At 49.5% G+C, this 18,179-nt stretch overlaps 1 protein-coding gene across 5 annotated transcripts in view; it reads right to left on the bottom strand.

The window, feature by feature from the left end:
- Positions 1-8,186: 8,186 nt before the first annotated feature.
- LOC144155748 (uncharacterized) overlaps positions 8,187-18,179 on the bottom strand; it is an 83,764-nt gene continuing 73,771 nt past the window's right edge. For 4 of the 5 annotated variants that reach the window (XM_077687372.1, XM_077687369.1, XM_077687371.1 and 1 more), the window contains one exon: positions 8,187-9,907. In XM_077687372.1, coding sequence (XP_077543498.1) covers positions 8,340-9,899 — 1,560 coding nt within the window. In that variant the 5' untranslated portion in view covers positions 9,900-9,907 and the 3' untranslated portion in view covers positions 8,187-8,339. Of the gene's footprint in view, positions 9,908-11,599; positions 11,655-18,179 lie in introns of those variants that run through there. The other variant, XM_077687368.1, reaches the window with a different exon arrangement.

The following is an 18,179-nucleotide window of genomic DNA, read 5'->3' on the forward strand; positions in this document are numbered from 1 at the left end:
CAGGGGCCGGGTGCACAATGCATTTTGGTAGCGTTTAAAGGGAAGCTAACGGCTGAATGACCCGTTGTTTGAAGTGGAAGATGAAGTCTTTCAAAGTTCTTTCGGATTTTGTTCGGCGGAAAACGGAGGAATATTCAATACACTTGATACTTATTTGTCTTGTTTCCTTCCATTTTTAAGTGACGCAAAATGTCTCGTCAAATATCGTGAAAAGGATCCACGTAGAAAGTTATTCAAGGCATTTCCAGCAAGGGACGTGCTGCCACCTAAGAGAAGCCGTAGAAACAAGTCGGTCGGGCACGTCGTTTAGCCTATTGAACCACCAATCTCGGAGTTTTGCCTGTTTGTCATGTGTAAATAAACACGAATAGTGAAAAGCGAAAATAGCTAGCGCATTCATTGGCATTTGTCTTCTGACGGTACTTCCGACTATGCAAAACACAGCAGCAAAATCTACACTGAAACCAATCTTACCAGCAGCAAGATTTGTAATAAGTTATGGTCACTGAGCCTATAGCTTGAAAAGCATTCCTAATGCGATCCCGCAACGCCACTATGTACTTCAAAAACCACTACTAACGCAGTTTTGTAATCAATAATTTCAAACGCAATTGTGTAAAACAGTTGTACTCTGCTCATTAGCGGCACGGGCGTTGCGCTACAGAGAAACTGAAACACGCACTTGCACGTAATAACGAAAACAAACGGTGGTGCGGTATAAACTGTTTATTTGAGTTGAAACGGAAATGATTGAGCCGCTCCTCTTGTACGGGACCATTCTTAGTCCAGGGGTCCCCTGGCACGTGCGATCAGGTACGCCTGAGTTGTCCGCCACTTTTTAGAGCGAAAGCTTTGTTAGCCCAAGTACGGTCAAGCCAGTGCCTCGTGCGGTTGCGCAGTGAGAGCGCCTAATCGCTCGTTTGTTTCCAGGGGAGGGATGCGGAAAGGGGAATAGGGGGAAAGTAAGAGCGCGTGCCATCAGAAAATGGTACAAGGGGGAGCTGGTTGCACCCGATTTGACTGCGCGTTCGCGGGTAGGCCGGCGATTGTGCCGAGAAACGCGTGTTTTGCCTCGCGATTGTAGTTTATGCGTGCTCACTGCGCGCTCTCCGTGCAAGAAGCTAGCTATCGCTAGACATCTTTGTTTAGCTGCGTTCAGCAGCAAATTTTTCTCGCCTCCACCCCATTTACTCCATGCAGTTAGTATTCTCACACAGCGCCATTCAGTTAGACGCAACGAAGCGCTTTTCGCTCTGGAAAACAACACTGCGCACAAAATTACCTGTAACAGTGGATGAGCTTTGCACAAAAGTGATTGCACATTGCAAACAGTGCTACTGCTTAATTTCGGTATCTTCCACAACACCAGGCTCACTGGAAAATCATCGAGTCTACCGTAATAGTACCTCAGCTGCCCGGACGCCTGCTCGCACCAAACGACGGTTTCGGCGCTGCCGGTGGTGCGGTGAAATGCAGCGCTCAGACACTACAAGGAAAGCCTCAGCACGGGGGCAAAGAAAAGTTGGGCTACGAACATGCTTTTTGTTGTTTTGCACATCCCAGCCATATTACGCCCCGAGCGTGGAGTCAATAGAGAGTTTTAGCATTCCGTCTTTTCCGTCCGTTCCGTTCGTACCGTGTTGACCGCGAGCCGCCGACTGGGCACTTTCGCATTCACTCCGATAGGGTGGATTAGCTCCGCGGGCCGGCCCTCGCCATGCCCGCGCATTCGTTACGGGGGGGGGGGGGTCCTACTCGCCATGCCCGCGCGCGCAGGCGCAGTCGGGTCCCGCTACGAACGGTATGAACGGAACACACGGAATGCTAAACCTCTAAGCACTCCGTATGTTGTCTGTTCCGTGGTTACCGTGTTGACCGGGACCCGACTGCGCCTGCGCGCGCAGGCATGGCGAGGAGGGCGCACCCCACCGTAACGAATGCGCGGGCATGGCGAAGGCCGGCCCGTGGAAGTAATCCACCCTACCGAAACGAATGCGCAAGTGCCCAGACGGGTACCGGTCTACACGGTAACCACGGAACAGACTGAGCAGATTTCTAAAACTCTCTAATATCCCCATTTGGGCACGTATGTTTTGCCTGGAGTTAGTTCAGCGTGTTCTTTGCGTAAATAGTAACAATCTTATGCCGAAGTTTCATCCCTTCTCGTTGTTTCATCCGGCAACGTCACTTCTGAAGGTGACGCCACAGTGTTGTGGGTGTTTTTTTTTTTACGTCAAATATTTGCATCATCACCCCCCTTGGTTCGTGCCAGCTATCTTGTAGTGTGTTCGCGGTTGCTGCGTTGTGGCTTTCGCGCCACTCAGAGGGTCACCTGGGTCGCAGACGGATAGTACGCCATCAATTATGAGCCTACTGACAGGGGCACGTAGATTACATCATTTAAACCAGCCGCTTTGGTTTTACCTTTCGCTGTGAACTCGCCTCCGCCGCAGTAAGGTGGTCTCCTCTCGCGAACGGACTCCGCCGAGGACGATGGCAGACAGTTTTGGAAATGCCCCATCAGCATGACGGCTATCCTGCGCGCGCCATGAGTAGCTAAATCCGCCATGACTTCCCATATATCGTTGCGAGAACTTGCGACATCCGAGTGATCAAAGTGGGGTTAAGATATCATTTCAAAACGAGTATTGGCGATCATTTTTTATTGAAAGTCCGTGTTTCCGGCCCGCCCCACACGCACACGGAAATCTAACTGTTTCATATACGCGGTGATTTATTTCAACCCGCACCAGTTTCAAGCGGGAGCTAGAACAGTGGCACAAATTACGTTGCATCTTGGTGTTGGGAAAAGGCGGACATGATTCTCAACAGAGTACGTAACTTCGAGATGGTGAATGACCGCACACTCCGATATCAACTTTAAATCACTCGTTTGAGGTCACATGTTTTTCGGGAAACTGGCAGAAAATAATCAAAATTACCCCACTACTTGGTGGCTAACATGCGTCCCAGAAGTGGTGGTCCAAGCCAAATTTTATAGCAGTAGGCCTGCAATTTGACGTGGAAGGGGTTAGTCCAATGGGTGTTGTTCAGATACTACAGTGAAGACTATCTCTCTAACCACCAGCGAAATAGTGACGTTTTATTGGGAAACGCCTTTAAGCTACTCGCCAAGCAATCCGTGTCCGGTCATCTTCGGTCCTCACTAAGGAGAGAAATATGCGAGTGGAATAAAAAGGGCGCCGAGGAGGCAGGAATGCGGGTGATGGACTGGTTTTGTATGGTTCAGGAATTGCGCAATCAATCCAATACAAACTTTAGAAATCAATTTACCGGCGATGACATTATTGTAACACTGCATGCTGAGAAATTCAGCCGTAAAGCTAGGCAGATGTAAAATTTGAAACGAAAAAGCATTGGGACTAACATTTTCAGCATGCAACAATTCCACAGCACGCAAGTTGAGAATATTTTTTAGGAGCGCGGCAGTTTCGCTTTCCATTCGCCTCCATTTTTCTTACATAAACACCTGAACTCTGAAATCAATTATTAAAACGCAGCCGAAAGTGGAGGGTTCCACCCCAGATAGCGTCAGCCCACCCCTTAAACATACTAAACTATTGTTTTCTAAACATTGCGGCGATTTAAATAAATTTCATCGTACACAGCGGTTGCTGTACCAAGATTCATAGCTACGTGCTTGTGTACATGAAGTCACTACGGCTAAATTTTCTTTGCCCTGGCGCTCCCAGTATGCGGTGGGCACACCTGCGCATGCGCTAAACCGGTTTCCACACACCTGCGGCCGGTTCTGACCCACGCAGGTAGACTGCTGACTACAGCACCATAATCGGTCCTCCGCTGATACATCTACCTCGACTCTACTGCGGCAGACACCGTTACCGCCCTCCATTGCCCACGCTGATCAGCAGGCGATGCCTTGCGCGGCCCAGGGAGAGTGCTGTACATGCGTAGTGTGCACAATATCTGTTCGGCCACTCGAATCACCTACCTTCATATTTACGTATCCCGGGAGCCGCTGCCAAATATGGGCCGACAAACGTCGCCTCCCCACACCGATGCCCTCCTAAATTGGCATCCAAACGGCACACAAATCAGTGAACAGAAATGACTGCGCACATGCACTTACCCAAGAATTCCTCCTGTGTCCAACCACCAAACATCCACACGTACGCCGACAAATCCACGCTCTACGGAGCAGTAGGAGCCTTAACAACAGCGCTCCTGCGCTCCTACGAGGCAGCCTTACAGGGCGCAGCAAGCCCGCACCACCTCCTTCCGTGCCCCTTTACGCGACGTTTGGTATCACCAGGTCTAAAACCCCTTATTTTTACTGCTTTCGGGCTTGCGACGACCTACACAAGCCTATATATCCCCCAATGAAAACGCTGCGTTGCGACTGCCAGGGCAAGCACCGTTTTGAAAACAGAAGTTTATCGGCCTCTTTTCTTAAAGGTATATTACAACCTAACATGTGCCTCATATAAATTATCCCTGGACAGTATTTAGCACGCGAAAAGTAGCAACGAACAAGCGCTTTCACAACAGAAAAAAAAAGGCCGGCGCCATGAGGAATTCACATTTCTTGCTGTGCCTACGAACGCCTAAGCTTCTGGTGGGTGGGTCTTACACGATGCTGTGGGTCCCTCTTTTGAATAGATGCAAACCCTGAATGCATGCAGAAATTGCAGATTTGTTGGGTAGGTGACAATGGTAGGCTGCTATTCATTATCTGGGAATGTCTGCCATATGCACCCCACCCCATTCTGATTCTTCTAATTATCTCTGCCTCATGGTTGGGATCTGGGGTCACAACTTGGCCTAAGTAGATATATTCGCTTACCACTTCCACTGCCTCGCCACCTATCTCAAACTGCTGTGCTGTCCCGAGGTTATCGATCATTACTTTAGTTTTCTGCATATTAATTTTCAGGCCCACGGTTCTACTCTGTTCGCCCAGTGCAGAAAGCATGCTTTGCAATTCGTCCCCCGAGTTACTTAGCAACGCAACGTCGTCAGCAAATCTGAGGTTACTGAGGTATTCTCCATTAACGCTTACTCCCACCTGTTCCCAATCCAGCGTTCTATTTCTTGTAAGCATGCTATGAATAACATTGGAGAGATTGCGTCTCCTTGTCTGACACCCTTCCTTATAGGTATTTTACTGCTCTCCCTATGGAGGATGATGGTAGCTGTAGACCCATTGTAGATATCCTCTAGTATTCTTACGTATTGCTCATCTACCCCCTGGTTCCGTAATGCCTGAATGACCGCTAGGGTTTCGACCGAGTCAAATGCTTTCTCATAATCTATGAAGGCTAAATATAGGGGTTCATTATACTCAGCGCACTTCTCTATCACCTGATTGATCGTGTGAATATGGTCCATTGTTGAGTAACCTTTACGGAACCCTGCTTGTTCTTTAGGTTGACTGAAATCTAAGGTTGCAGAGATTCGGTTAGCGATTACCTTTGTAAATACCTTGTAGACGACTGACAGTAAGCTGATCGGCCTGTAATTTTTCAAGTCCATCATGTCGCCTTTCTTATGGATTAGGATGATGTTCGCGTTCTTCCAAGATTCCGGTACCATGGCGGTCTTTAGGCATTGCGTATACAGGTTTGCCAGTTTTTCAAGTACAATTTCTCCGCCATCCTTCAAGAGGTCTGCTGTTATCTGATCCTCACCAGGTGCTTTGCCCCCTTTCATTTCTTTCAAAGCCTTCTTTACTTCTTCGGTCGTTACTGGTGGGATGTCTATCTCCTCTGAACTACTGTCTCGTTCGGCATAATCCTGTATGTCCCGGCTACTGTACAGATCTCTATAGAACTCCTCGGCCACTGTGACTATTTTATCCCTATTTGTGATGACATTGCCTTGCTTATCCTTAAGTGCATAAAGCTGATTTTTCCCCACGCCAAGACGTCTCTTAGCTGCTTTCAGGCTATCTCCGTTTTTTACAACGTATTCGATCCTCTCCATTTTATACTTCCGTATGTCAGCTGTCTTCCGCTTATTGATTAACTTCGAGAGCTCGGCTAGTTCTATTCTGTCAGCTGCGGTAGAGATTCTCATGGTTTGCCGTTTCCTGATTAGATATTTCGTCTCCTGTGAAAGTTTACCAGTATCCTGTCTAGCCATAGTGCCCCCGACTTCTACTGCACATTCCGTGATAATGCGTGTAAGGTTGTCGCTGGCTTCCTGTGTCGTAAGCTCGGCTTCCATGTTAAGGGCGGAATATCGGTTCTGCAGCGCGATCCTGAATTCTTCTACTTTATGTCTTACTGTTAGCTCATTTATTGGCTTCTTTCGTACTAGCTTGTTGCGGTCCCTCCTCAAATCTAGCCTAACTCGAGATCTTACCATACGGTGGTCACTACACCTTACCCTTCCGAGCACTTCCACATCCTGCACAACGCCAGGGTGATCGCATAATATGAAGTCTATTTCATTTTTGTGCTCCCCATTCGGGCTCCTCCAGGTCCACTTCCGACTCTCCCGTTTACAGAAGAAGGTATTCATTATCCGTAGGTTATTCCGTTCTGCAAACTCAACTAGTAGGTCCGGGCCCCCTGCTATTTCTACAGCCCAGACCATAGTTCCCAACTGCCTTGTCTCCAGCCTGATTCTTGCCTACTTTAGCATTGAAGTCCCCCATAACTACGGTATACTGTGTTTTTACTTTAGCCATTGCCGATTCCACATCTTCATAGAAGCGTTCCACTACTTGGTCGTCGTGGCTGGATGTGGGCGCGTAGCCCTGCACCACCTTGAGCTTGTACCTCTTATTGAGCCTAATTACAAGACCTGCGGCCCTTTCATTAATGCTATACAGTCGAACACGGATATATCGAACTCCAAGGGGATCGCGAAAGAATTCGATATATCGATAATTCGATATATAAAATACGCCTATCTGAAGATTATCTGAAAACTCCGCACATCACTGAGAGTTTTCTGAAGTCGTGGAAAACGGTAGTTTACCGTTTTGACCCTCAAAGCACGGAAACTCCGAGCCGCAGCATGATGATCACCGCACTCTATTTATCATTGAAATGTCTTTGAGCTTCGCTTGTTTTTTCTTCTGCGTCGTAAAGTTCACCAAATTGTCTTCAAGATTACAAACACGCACAAATGAGAAAATCAACGCTGTACACTGTGCCACAACAGAGGCGAAAAACGCTGACGGAACCTCCGCTGCAGTAGGCGGTTCGGATCGTTGTCAGGCACTGAGTGCCGTTATCTTCAGTACCCGAACCGAACACCTCCCTCATCTGGAGGCGTGCAACGAAGTCGCTTTGCACCCGACACGCTCCGCAATAGCCGGTACGGGTTGTGCTGCATTCACCTTTACGTCAACGGTGATACGTGCATCGCCCTCAAAACTACTGCGAGGAATTCCGAACGCCTTTTCAAGCGACATAATGCCGCGGATGCCACCTCTGTCTCACCAAGCCAGGCAGCTCCAGCGATGAGTCAATATTATCATCAACTCCACCCCATCAGAAGAAGCAAACTTTCAGGGCACCTTCGGCGCGGAATTCGATATATCGAATTTGCCCGTTATCAGGAGTTCGATACACGCGCACAACAGCCCTATACTTTTGCATGGGATTTTCAAGGGGATGTTTGCACTGTTCGATATAGACAATAATTCGATATATCCGTGTTCGATATATCCGTGTTCAACTGTAGTATTCATCTATGTTGCCAGCTATGCTTTTATTGACTAGAAATCCCACTCCCAGTTCTCTTCTGTCCTCTAGACCACGGTAACATAGGACGTGTCCATTTTTCAGCACCGTAAAGGCTTCACCCGTCCTCCTAACCTCGCTAAGCCCTATTACATCCCATTTAATGCCCTCTAATTCCTCAAACAACACCTCGAGACTTGCTTCGCTAGATAAAGTTCGCGCGTTAAACGTTGCCAGGTTCAGATTCCATTGGCGGCCTGTCCGGGTCCAGGGATTCTTAGCACCCTCTGCTACGTCACAGGTCTGACCGCCGCCGTGGTCAGTTGCTTCGCAGCCGCTGGGGACTGAGGGCCAAGGGTTAATTGGCGTATTCATGGGGAGGAGAACCGCATTACGCTGGATATACGAGCTATCATGAACCTTTTGGTTACTTTCGTTCATTTGAGGCACAACGAAAACGGGTGCAGAATGTTCATTTTCGTACGCAAGAGTAAAGACAGATGCTCCGGGCGAGGAGTACTCTAACATCAGAACACTTTAATTATCACCATAAAAATCTCTCAAGCAATCCCACGAAGCACGCAGTAAGCCGAGCGTCTCCCTCAGCTAAACAGCATAGGTACACCAGGTACCTGAACACTGAGAACCGTATAAAATGCACAACTAGATTTCCGTTTCCAAGCACTTGACGCTGCCCATGAGCAGCTCCTGAGACGAGCTGAGCTGTCTCTGGCTTTCCGCCTCATCACTAGAAAAGGTGTCGCTTTTGGACGAAATGCTCGCAGCCCATTCGGCCATCAGCGGCTGCTTGTCCAATACGAAATGGGCATCCTCCTTGGGCGCGTACCCGCGGTACTGCTGACCGCTCGTTACCGGCTTCGGGAGCACCGCGGGGGGCACGGGCGGCAGGCCCACTGTGTTGCACTTGTGCAGGTCTTCGGGTCCCGCTGGCTCGACGTAGGACGTGAGGGACGTGTTCAGCGGGGTCTCAGGCGCTGGCGCCGTCGTTCGGCTTGACTTGCCGTAGGAACTGGAGCTGCTGTCCAACAGAGAGAGCTTAGCGCCGCCGTCCTGGGGGAAAATGTCCGGCACCGACTTGTGCGGAAACCTGTGTTTCACGTTTTCCGGTCCTGTATCCCGTATCGCGCTCGGTGGCTTCGGATTCGGCTCCGGAGGTTTCCGACGCACACGACTGAGGTCGTCCTGGCTCTGTGACGTGCTGGCCCCCGCTGGGCGGTTGACCATGCCTGGCAGCGCGATCCCGGTTACTTTTCGCGGTACCGGGGGCTTCCTGGCGCCTGCGTCCTCACGCTGCCGTAAGTGCGCAATGCCCACGCGCACGGGCTCCTCGCTCAGTATGTTGTGGCAGCTGACGGCCAGCCGAGGCTCCATCTGCGGTGTTTCAGGCCTTGTGGCAGTGTGCTGCTGTGGCACTCTCGTTGTAGACTCGAAGGATGATTCATCGTCGAGGTCCGACACCGATTTGGACGTTTGTTTGAAGGCCGTGAGGGGTACCCTCCCTCTTCCTTTCACTTGCTTACTCTTCTCTGCGGCCGAAAAGACCACGTCGTCGTCCTGAAGACCCAAAGATGCAAAGTCCCCAACGCTGGCGGGGGCTTTGAGAACTTTGCCATTCTTCATCTTGGGTTTGCGAAGGCTGTCTGGTTGCGACCGGTGGCTTGCAGAAATCTCGGGAACTTTCTGCGCTTCTGGAAACACGGGGTCACCCCCCATCTTCGCCTTTGTTGTTCGTGGCGAGCTCGTCACTGGTTTCTGTTGCACCTTCTTGGGATTGGCCACGTCCACTGAGGCGCTGTGGTAAAACTCCCCTTTTTCGATAGCAACGTTGAGGAAGCCATCGCTGGGCCTTGAAGAATGCGCGGAGCCGTTCAGTTCTTCCTGCGAACCAGCCGAAGCCTCTTTGAAGTCAGCAGCCAAGGCACCCTTAAGTCCATTAGTGGTTGGCGGTGCTAATCTCCTCGTAGCCTCCTTTGTGGGCGGCGGCCTGCGCCTGGTGCAAACACAAGCAGACAACGATACAAACAGAATTCCAACCACAATGGCCGATCCCGATGCAACGGCAAGGTAGAAGAGGATGTCTGGATAGCAGACAATGAAGCCCCCGGCAACGACGCCCGCGATGATCAGCAGCACTCCCCATACGTATAGCAGGATGACGCACACCCTTGAGCAGCCGCGCTCCAGTGGAGGCCTGGAAGCCATGGTAGAACCTGAAAGAAACAAGAAAGAATGCTCAGAACAGCAAGCACCCCAGCTCTCTCAAAACACCCTCTGGAACACTGTTTCTCTCAAAAAGCGTGTTTCGGAACCTCTCAAAAAAACACGTCCGCAAGTAAATGTTCTACCGGGCGGTGGTACGAGAAAAAGGGGCCTGAAACATGTCGTAATTTATCAGAATATTCAATAAAACATGAAGTGCCAACACCAGTTTCTTGCTGATACGGCGAACATGAAATTTCAGTGAAGCAGGGCACATCCTGTGGTACTCGGTGCCTACCCCTGTACTCAGATGCGCTTCAAAACGTCGGCTTTGATGTGATGCATGAAAGACGGAACATGAGACAATCAACAGATCAGGCGGTGGTAGCAAGTGCTTTGAAGCTGTAGAGCCCGTCCCACGCCCTCATGAGTAAACCACCTTACGCAGCCAGTGTAAGTGGCGCTTCCCGATGTGCCATATTTTACAGGATGAGGACAGCGAGGAACATATGCTAGCGCAGGGAAAATTTGAAATATGACTCCGTTCCAATTCGTCCAGCTGTATCTAATTTCCAAATGTACATCTGTTCGCTGTTCTTGATTAAATTTTAGCGGCACTCGGTGCCCATACATCCGGAAGTGCTCACAACCTACATACTATTTAGAATAAATGGCACATCTATGATGCGGTACATAATATTTGCTCGAAGCATTCGTCGCCTTATCACTTAGCACCTGACCCAGAACATTCTCACGCGCGAACTGTAAGCCTTTTTTAAAGTCAGCAATTTCACACCGGGAAGCAAACAAAACTGTTAAACTGCATGCTCTTCTTGCAGCAGCCATCATTTACGTATGACAATTAAAGTTGCCGTTCCCGTCAGATACCCAAACGACGCATGCCTTTTGATGCCCAAAGTTCAATTTAAGCTGCAGCCGTTGGTGAGAATCTCACACAGGCGTCCTCCACTGAAATAGCTATTTCAGAGAGTGATTATTTATTTATTGCTGCCTTAAATCATTCACCAAAATCAAAAGATAATATGAATTCCCTCCCAAACTCGTTTTGAAGTGCTTAGAGCGTTGCGCAGCCATTGTACTCAGCAGACTATGAAGGCCCACCTTTTTCACCTTTGCCGAGCAATATTTCTCGTTTCGTTTAGTCCAGATACCTAGCGATCGGTGTGTGGCAAGACTATCATGCTCGCCCCTACAAAAAGAAGAAAAAGAAGCTTCGTCTTTCTTAAGAGGGTGGGGGGGGGCACTGCAAGCTGGATGGTTCGTCTGAAATTTTAGCTCTACGATCGTGCGAGATAAAAAAAAAAAAAAAAAAAAACACTGACATGGGACTTAAAAGCAACGGGAGCTGTCAAAGCGTGAACGCGGCAGCAAGGAGTGCGTGTTGAGATTGGACTAACACTGAAGCGCTCGCCATCCCTTTTTGCTCACCCTCCCCGCTCCGCCCCGTCTCCGGCTATGCGCCTGGAATCTGGCTCTTTGATCCGTGAGAAATGCGAGGATGTCGTTCGCTCCGTTTCGGCGGGCTGGGATCGGGAACCCGGGAGAACTGCTGCGAAGGCTTTCGATCAAATGGCTTGGCGTTCGAGACTCCCCGCGCACTTCGGTGCAGCACGCGTCAAGCGAAACCGCGCGCTCGCTACTGACCACACACATCCGGTAGCCGATGGCCCGCATAAACTCACGCGAGAAAGGCGCGGGACGCAGGCCACTCCGCGGCGGCATGCCTTTGTTTTCAGTCGCCGAAACAACCGTTCCGCATCCGGCCTGCGGTCTTCAATGTTAAATTCTAATCGTTGTTCTGTGCTCGTTGGTTGTGCCAATGCACTGCGACTCTTTCGATCACGTGACTAAGGTCAGCAGGATTCTTGCAGACGCTCGCTGGGCATTTCCCTCGATTACGACCGATTAAGTGAAGGCCACAAACACCAACAGCGTGCATGACATTACAGTACAGTGAATAAAAAACGCCTACAGCAAGCACAGCGCCTGCGCAGTGGAGTTCGTTCTCCCCCCGTCGTTGTTCGCGCAGATGAGTCATTGTTTTCAAGCGAAGCTTCGTGCTGCTAGGGTTCCGCGAATTTCGCCTGTGCGCCAGTAAAAACGCACTGCGACAAGGTCAACTGTACGGCGAATGCTCAGCAAAAAACGGCTGCAACTCTTACTTTATCCAAACATTCCAAAAAATAATCGTTTTCAGCCATTCCACTCTGAAAAGCGGAACATATCAAGGAACAGCGAAGCTGTTCGGCACACAACACACCGGTGACACAGAGTTTTGAACAAAGTTACGAACTCTTTTATTGTGAACTAGTTATGACAAGTAAATGAAATGAAGTTCTATAGAAAAGTCAGCAAAAAAAAAATTAAAGCCGTTCTGCTTAACGTGAAAGCTGTCGGAAGTGCAGAGCAGTGATTCGCCATAATGGGCTGTAGCGCCGTTGTCCGCTCACTGCTACCACCCAACGCAACTCAAATTTCCCGCCTTCGCAGTGCTCGCGCGCCCCCTGCCTGATGCAGCGCCAGCGAGAGTTCTGTTCTTTTTGTGCTTGCTCTTCTCCAGCACGTGCCGGCGTTGCAGTGCCACTTTTTTTCGCTTATACTGTCGTAAAAGCCAACCCAACGAGCGTTCAGAACTAAATGAACGCGGCTGCTGGCGGTTTATTACATATATTTTGCCTCAAATGCACCTGCAGTTCTAAACAACGGGTAGATGTATGACAAGCGCCAGCGGTTCGCTGGTTTCGAACGGTTATGACTATTTAAACCGTTTCGTTTTCGAAGCCTTTCCGGGACGCCCTACGACGGTACACCAGGCTCTACTTGGGTCTGTTTCTCGCTGCACCGCCTGATCCCGGCAGTCGCTTACATCGAGCGCTACACCGAGCTACAACGACAAGGCGAGCCGCTAAGACAACAATCATGTCGTGGTTCATTCACTGCTCGTAATTAGTTCACAACATTTGAGTTCGCATCTTTGTTCAATATTGCGTGTCCCCTCTTGCCGAGCGAGAGAGAAAGAGAGAGAGAGAGAGAGAGCGAGAGCGAGAGCGAGAGCGAGAGCGAGAGCGAGAGAGAGAGAGAGAGAGAGAGAGAGAGAGAGAGAGAGAGAGAGAGAGAGAGAGAGAGAGAGAGAGAGAGAGAGAGACCCAAGCAGCAGCGCCGTTTCACACATGGCAGTTTCACACGTACTTTTCCTTTAGTGCGGGCCCCGTGAAACGTTGGCATAGTGCGTCAGGCGTTGGGTGACAGTTGGCACAGAAATCGCCACTCGTTTATCGAAGCCCCAGCGCGCGCCGTGCTTGGTTAGCCCTCGACCGCGTCAAATAGTTCCGAGGAAATTACTGGGCTCCTAAATCGTTTTGAGGAAGGTATGTAGTTTCTTACGTAATTACTACAAATAATTTTGCGTATGCGTGAATTCTAGCTACCGTTATTTTGCACGAACTGTGCACAGTAGACGGCGACATCTATAATATGTATTCATAAAGGAGCCATCAAGACAAAATAAAAGTTTACTTTATTCGAAAGATTCCGTGTTTTATAGTGCCCCCAGCGCTTGCCCGGATGCAAACGATGCTTTATTCACCGAGAAATAATTCAATTGAAGTTAAAATTTTGATTTTCCCGCAAAATTGTACGTTTTCCTGGTCTACAATGACGTCGTAGGAACCTACCACTCTGCAGCCGATTGCGGAGCCTCGTTTACTGTTAGTAAACCTAGGTGGCGCCACCATACCGTGGCAAGCCGTTTTCTGCGGTTCGTTTGTTTTTGACCGTATTTAAAACTGGCTTGTTTTTTGTTCAGGGAGAAAATACTCGTTTCGTGAAAATAGTGCTCGCTCTACAAATATGGCCACGTGAGCACGTAAGACACCGTTGCTTGCGTCAATCGGCCAGTGTCGTCTGAGACAACCCCAAAGACCCACAGTCCTGTGCAGTAAACCAAGCATAGTGCGCCCAGTACCAACAGCAGTACGCATCGGTACTTCTATGTTTACGTGTGTATTCGTAACTTCCACGGTTTGTCCCACGATTCTTACTGCTTTAAAGAGAATGTGCCCTAAATTTAAGCACAAATACCTCGTTCTGGAAGCTTATAAGCTGTGCCTAATTTGCGTTTGCTTTTGCCGGCCTCCGCCAATCGCAGAGCTGGCTGGTATGACATCATAGGTTCTGTTGCGGGAAATGAGCTAGTGGGTCGCACGGCCATTCCCTTTTCTTTCTAATTATATAGCTTATTTCAGCCAAGTTTACCTTAAAAGTGGTGTCAGTATGATTCTAACGAGGCAATCTTTTGAAGAAAAAAAAAACCAAACTTGTGTTTTCTTTCATGGCTCCTTTAAAGCTGCACGGGAGATGTATAAGGCCTCAAATGAAATATGAGGCCTTATGCCTCAACTGAAATATGTTAGGTGCTTGTGGCAATGAAGGAGGCCTGGCATCCCCCACAATCCCCGTTGGAAAGCTAATCAGTTTTCGTTTATTTTTGTTATTTTTGTTTTTTCCTCGTATCGCCGCCTTAAAAACACCATACTATACTCGGGGACAATTAAGAACGACAGCGGAAGTTGCCTCTGCGCCTCATCACCGACGCCGGCTCAGCTGTCACTCCGCGCGGCGCAAAAAGTACCTTACTGCGAGTATTTTGAACGTGACACGAGTCGTTTACGTGATTTCTCGCCCTTAATCTTTTTTTTTTGTTAATTCCTGCAGCGACTGCACAAAAAATAGGTGTGATAAAGAATACGATATTACGCATTAAGCGCAATCTCATTTCAATACGCGCGCCCGCTTTGACATCCGGGTCCGTCGCTTCCGCGGAGTGATGCACTGCATGAGTTGTTGCCGTTCTTCCCGTGTACCAGAGTATTGCAACACGTTGTACCGTACTTTGGTCAATTATAATGTATTTTACAAATAGAGAAGTCTAAAGCGAAAAAAAAAAACCGGTAAAACTTGTTGCTACGATTGTCAATTGCGTGAATGGATGTCGTAAACATGTTCGCTTGAGCTATCAGAATTACGCTGACATCACCCATTGCAACCCCATTTCCTCGAACGATATCGGATTGACAAGCCGTTACGCTAGCTCGGTTACGGGCGAGTCAGACGTTACGACTTTACAATTTTAAATTTTACGACTTTCGATTGCAAGGGCTTTCAGAAGGGTCGTCCGACGGTACGCGCGGAACGGCGCCCCGGAATTCTAAAACATGTTTTCGCCTCGCTCGACGGAGGTAATATCGTACCGCTGCGCGCATGCGCAGGAGTAACGCGGAACGGCGGTAACGGCAGCGTAGCGCACGTGCTGTGCTTAAACCTTTGCCCTTCTCTAGCGCGGCTGGTGTAACATTGCCGCAAGCGAAGATGCGCCAAGTCGTTTCGAACCCATTTTTCACGCGAATTCATTAAACCCTTCGTCAGTGAGTGCTTCGAGAAAATTTTCACAACGCCGTACATCGAAAACAATTTTCATAATCGCGCGGCCTATTAGAGCGCAAGGAAGGGAAAAGCAGCGGCTCTTTAAGGAGGCAGTTTGTATATCGGCGGGACCGAAGCGGCTACGAAAGCACCTGAAAGCTCGTGTTTTTTTCCCCCCGTCTCCCAGCGAAGGCGACGCGCCACTCAATTTCTCTCTGCGGCTCAAGGCGAGCCTCGGATGCAGACCATTTACTCTGCCAGTTGCCGGCGACAGCTTTGGGCGGGAAATGATAGAGCTTGCTCCGCACACCACACTCGGCTGTTTCGGCCGCTCTCCTCCGGCCGTTGCCCATTTTATGTAAGTTTCGCCGCTATCGCCTGCGAGCAAAAGGACCCATAAAAGAGATTACAGTTCATACAAAACACGCTCGGCGCTCCGACAGGGCCGCCTGACTCCCCGCTCTTGCTGCGAGTCACACTGCTCGACAGCGAGAGCGCGCAGCAATTCCCCGCCATTCGCGACTAATGACACGAGCCGCTTCCCGGGCTCCCTCACCGCATTGTTCCCTGTAGAGTCATTATTCCGGAACTCCGTTACGTTCGTTTCATCAAATGCTGGATGTTTAGTTGCACACGGTGTACAGTCCGCATTGATGCGGGAAATCTACCACACAGAGTTGCGCAGACAGCGTTTAAACCGCAAAATTAGGCGTATTCCGCACTTACCGCCAGGCATATTCCACACTAACCGCATTAGGTCAGCGCGTTGGTCCCACACCACGAATAAGTTAAACGCGTTTGTAAATGAAAAATGGACAGAAAACAAAGTTAAAATAAATATTTCAATTGGATAAATCATTCTCAGGCCGCTACGCGTTTGGGGGGCGTTCTCTCTCTCTCTCTCTCTCTCTCTCTCTCTCTCTCTCTCTCTCTCTCTCTCTCTCTCTCTCTCTCTCTCTCTCTCTCTCTCTCTCTCTCTCTCTCTCTCTCTCTCTCTCTCTCTCTCTCTCTCTCTCTCTCTCTCTCTTCTGTCGGGATCGCCCAATAGAGCGTGTGAGTCAGCGCATACTTACGCCCCTGAAAACCACGTCCTTTGTGCGCGCACCAATTTCGCATGTTTTCTCCCATTGTTGTGAAACGTTCCAGAGGGACGCCTTCGGCGTACGTGGCGTAACGAGCCATCGGCCTGATGAAACTGGGCACCATGTCCTTTGTGCGCAAGCAGTGCGGACACGAAAGGCTTTCATTGCGGTCGGAAACAATACGGCGCGCGTCTTTGTTGCCCGCTGAACAGTGCATGGGGGAAGGCCAGTGCTGTTTTGAGCGTGATGAAACAACAATGGCTGCCAGCATGTTTTCCACTTGGTTCCTCTTTTCTTTGTTTCTGTGTTTGTTTGTTTTTTCTCTGGGGGCGGTGTTGTGGAGGGGGTTCAAAGGTAGCGCGTTGTAGAGACAGATGTGGGTAACAGGCTTGTGTCTTAATCTTCCCGGCCATCGGCAAAGCAAGCTGGCTGGTGTGTAAAACGCGTCAAATAATGCAAGAACGCAAAGCTGAGTGCAGAAAGAAAGACGAAGGAGAGAAGGTGATTTGAAGCTGGATCACAGCTCCCCGATATGATTATCCCGTTCACCACGCAGAGCATTACGCGCTTGTCTATGACAGTACTTAAGAACGATATCCGGTGCCACTTGATATTGACCAAACAACTTCAACGAGTACGGCCCAGAAACCATTTTGATTTACTGTGGGGTTTAACCCGCCGACGCAGCGCAGGCGATGAGGCGCGCCGTAGTGGAAGGCTCCGGATTAATTTTGACCACCTGGGGATCTTCAACGTGCGCCGTAATCGTGAACGCACGGGCGTTTTCGCTTTTCGCCTCCATCAGAAAAGCGGGTGCCGCGGCCGGGAATCGAACCCGCGACCTCGAGGCTCGTGCTCAGCAGGGCAACGCCTTAGCCACTGAGCCACCGCGGCGGGTTTAACGAAACTTTTACTGACTTGTCTGACTTCTTATGCTAACAGCAGAGAGTTGAGCGGGATGTTGGTAAGGAGAATTGGTACAGTACATTGGCTGCAAAGCCTGTATTGCTGATGGAGTCCATTTTCACAACTCATAAGAAGTGCTTAGGCATTCGTGGACTTTTTATCCCCTCCAACGAGATTCGACGCCGTATTTTTAAGTTTTAAGCAAGATTGAGCTCTCTGAAAAATACTGGGAAACAGAAAATGTGTCGGGCCCGCTTGCGCACCCTAACTCCGCTAATTTCCTTGTTTCGCTCATGGCGATACTGGCTGGCTCCATCACAGCAACTCGGCAAGCAGTTGAGGGCTTTGGCTTCTTGCTTGGCTTTGTCCTCATCTCTGCTGCGTTTTTTTTTTATGTCAAACCAACACGCCCGAACAGCCACCTTATTACACGGAATTTCCTGTGGAGGAGAGGGACACCGATCCTGATTAACGTGACGAGCGGACTGACCCGGAGTTATGCATGTCCGCGTGAGTGGAATACATGCACCACCCATCATCACTTTGGACGTCATGAAAAACGACGAACTCAGTTCGCAGCCCCTAACTTGTCGCTCGGTCTTGTCGAACTTTGTTCCCAACTTCGCGTTTCGCTCTTTCGCGACGACTTCCAGTGGAAATTCGGGTGATAAAAGTTTCTGCGCCGGAATGGGTCGGCGAGCCTAAAAGCTAATGCATGTCGATTAAAACGTAGACATTTTTCAGAACCAATCAATCGTCCTTTTTGAAGCACACTCAGATGTCCCTTTTGAGCTGCGTGTCACCAAGGCACTTCTGGTTGCACATCGCACAAGATTCGTTCTTCTTTGCGCTA

This window comes from Haemaphysalis longicornis, unplaced genomic scaffold (genome assembly GCF_048455015.1).
Source record: "Haemaphysalis longicornis isolate Haplotype H1 unplaced genomic scaffold, Haemaphysalis longicornis Haplotype H1 scaffold_1, whole genome shotgun sequence".
NCBI classification, from domain to species: Eukaryota; Metazoa; Arthropoda; class Arachnida; order Ixodida; family Ixodidae; genus Haemaphysalis; species Haemaphysalis longicornis.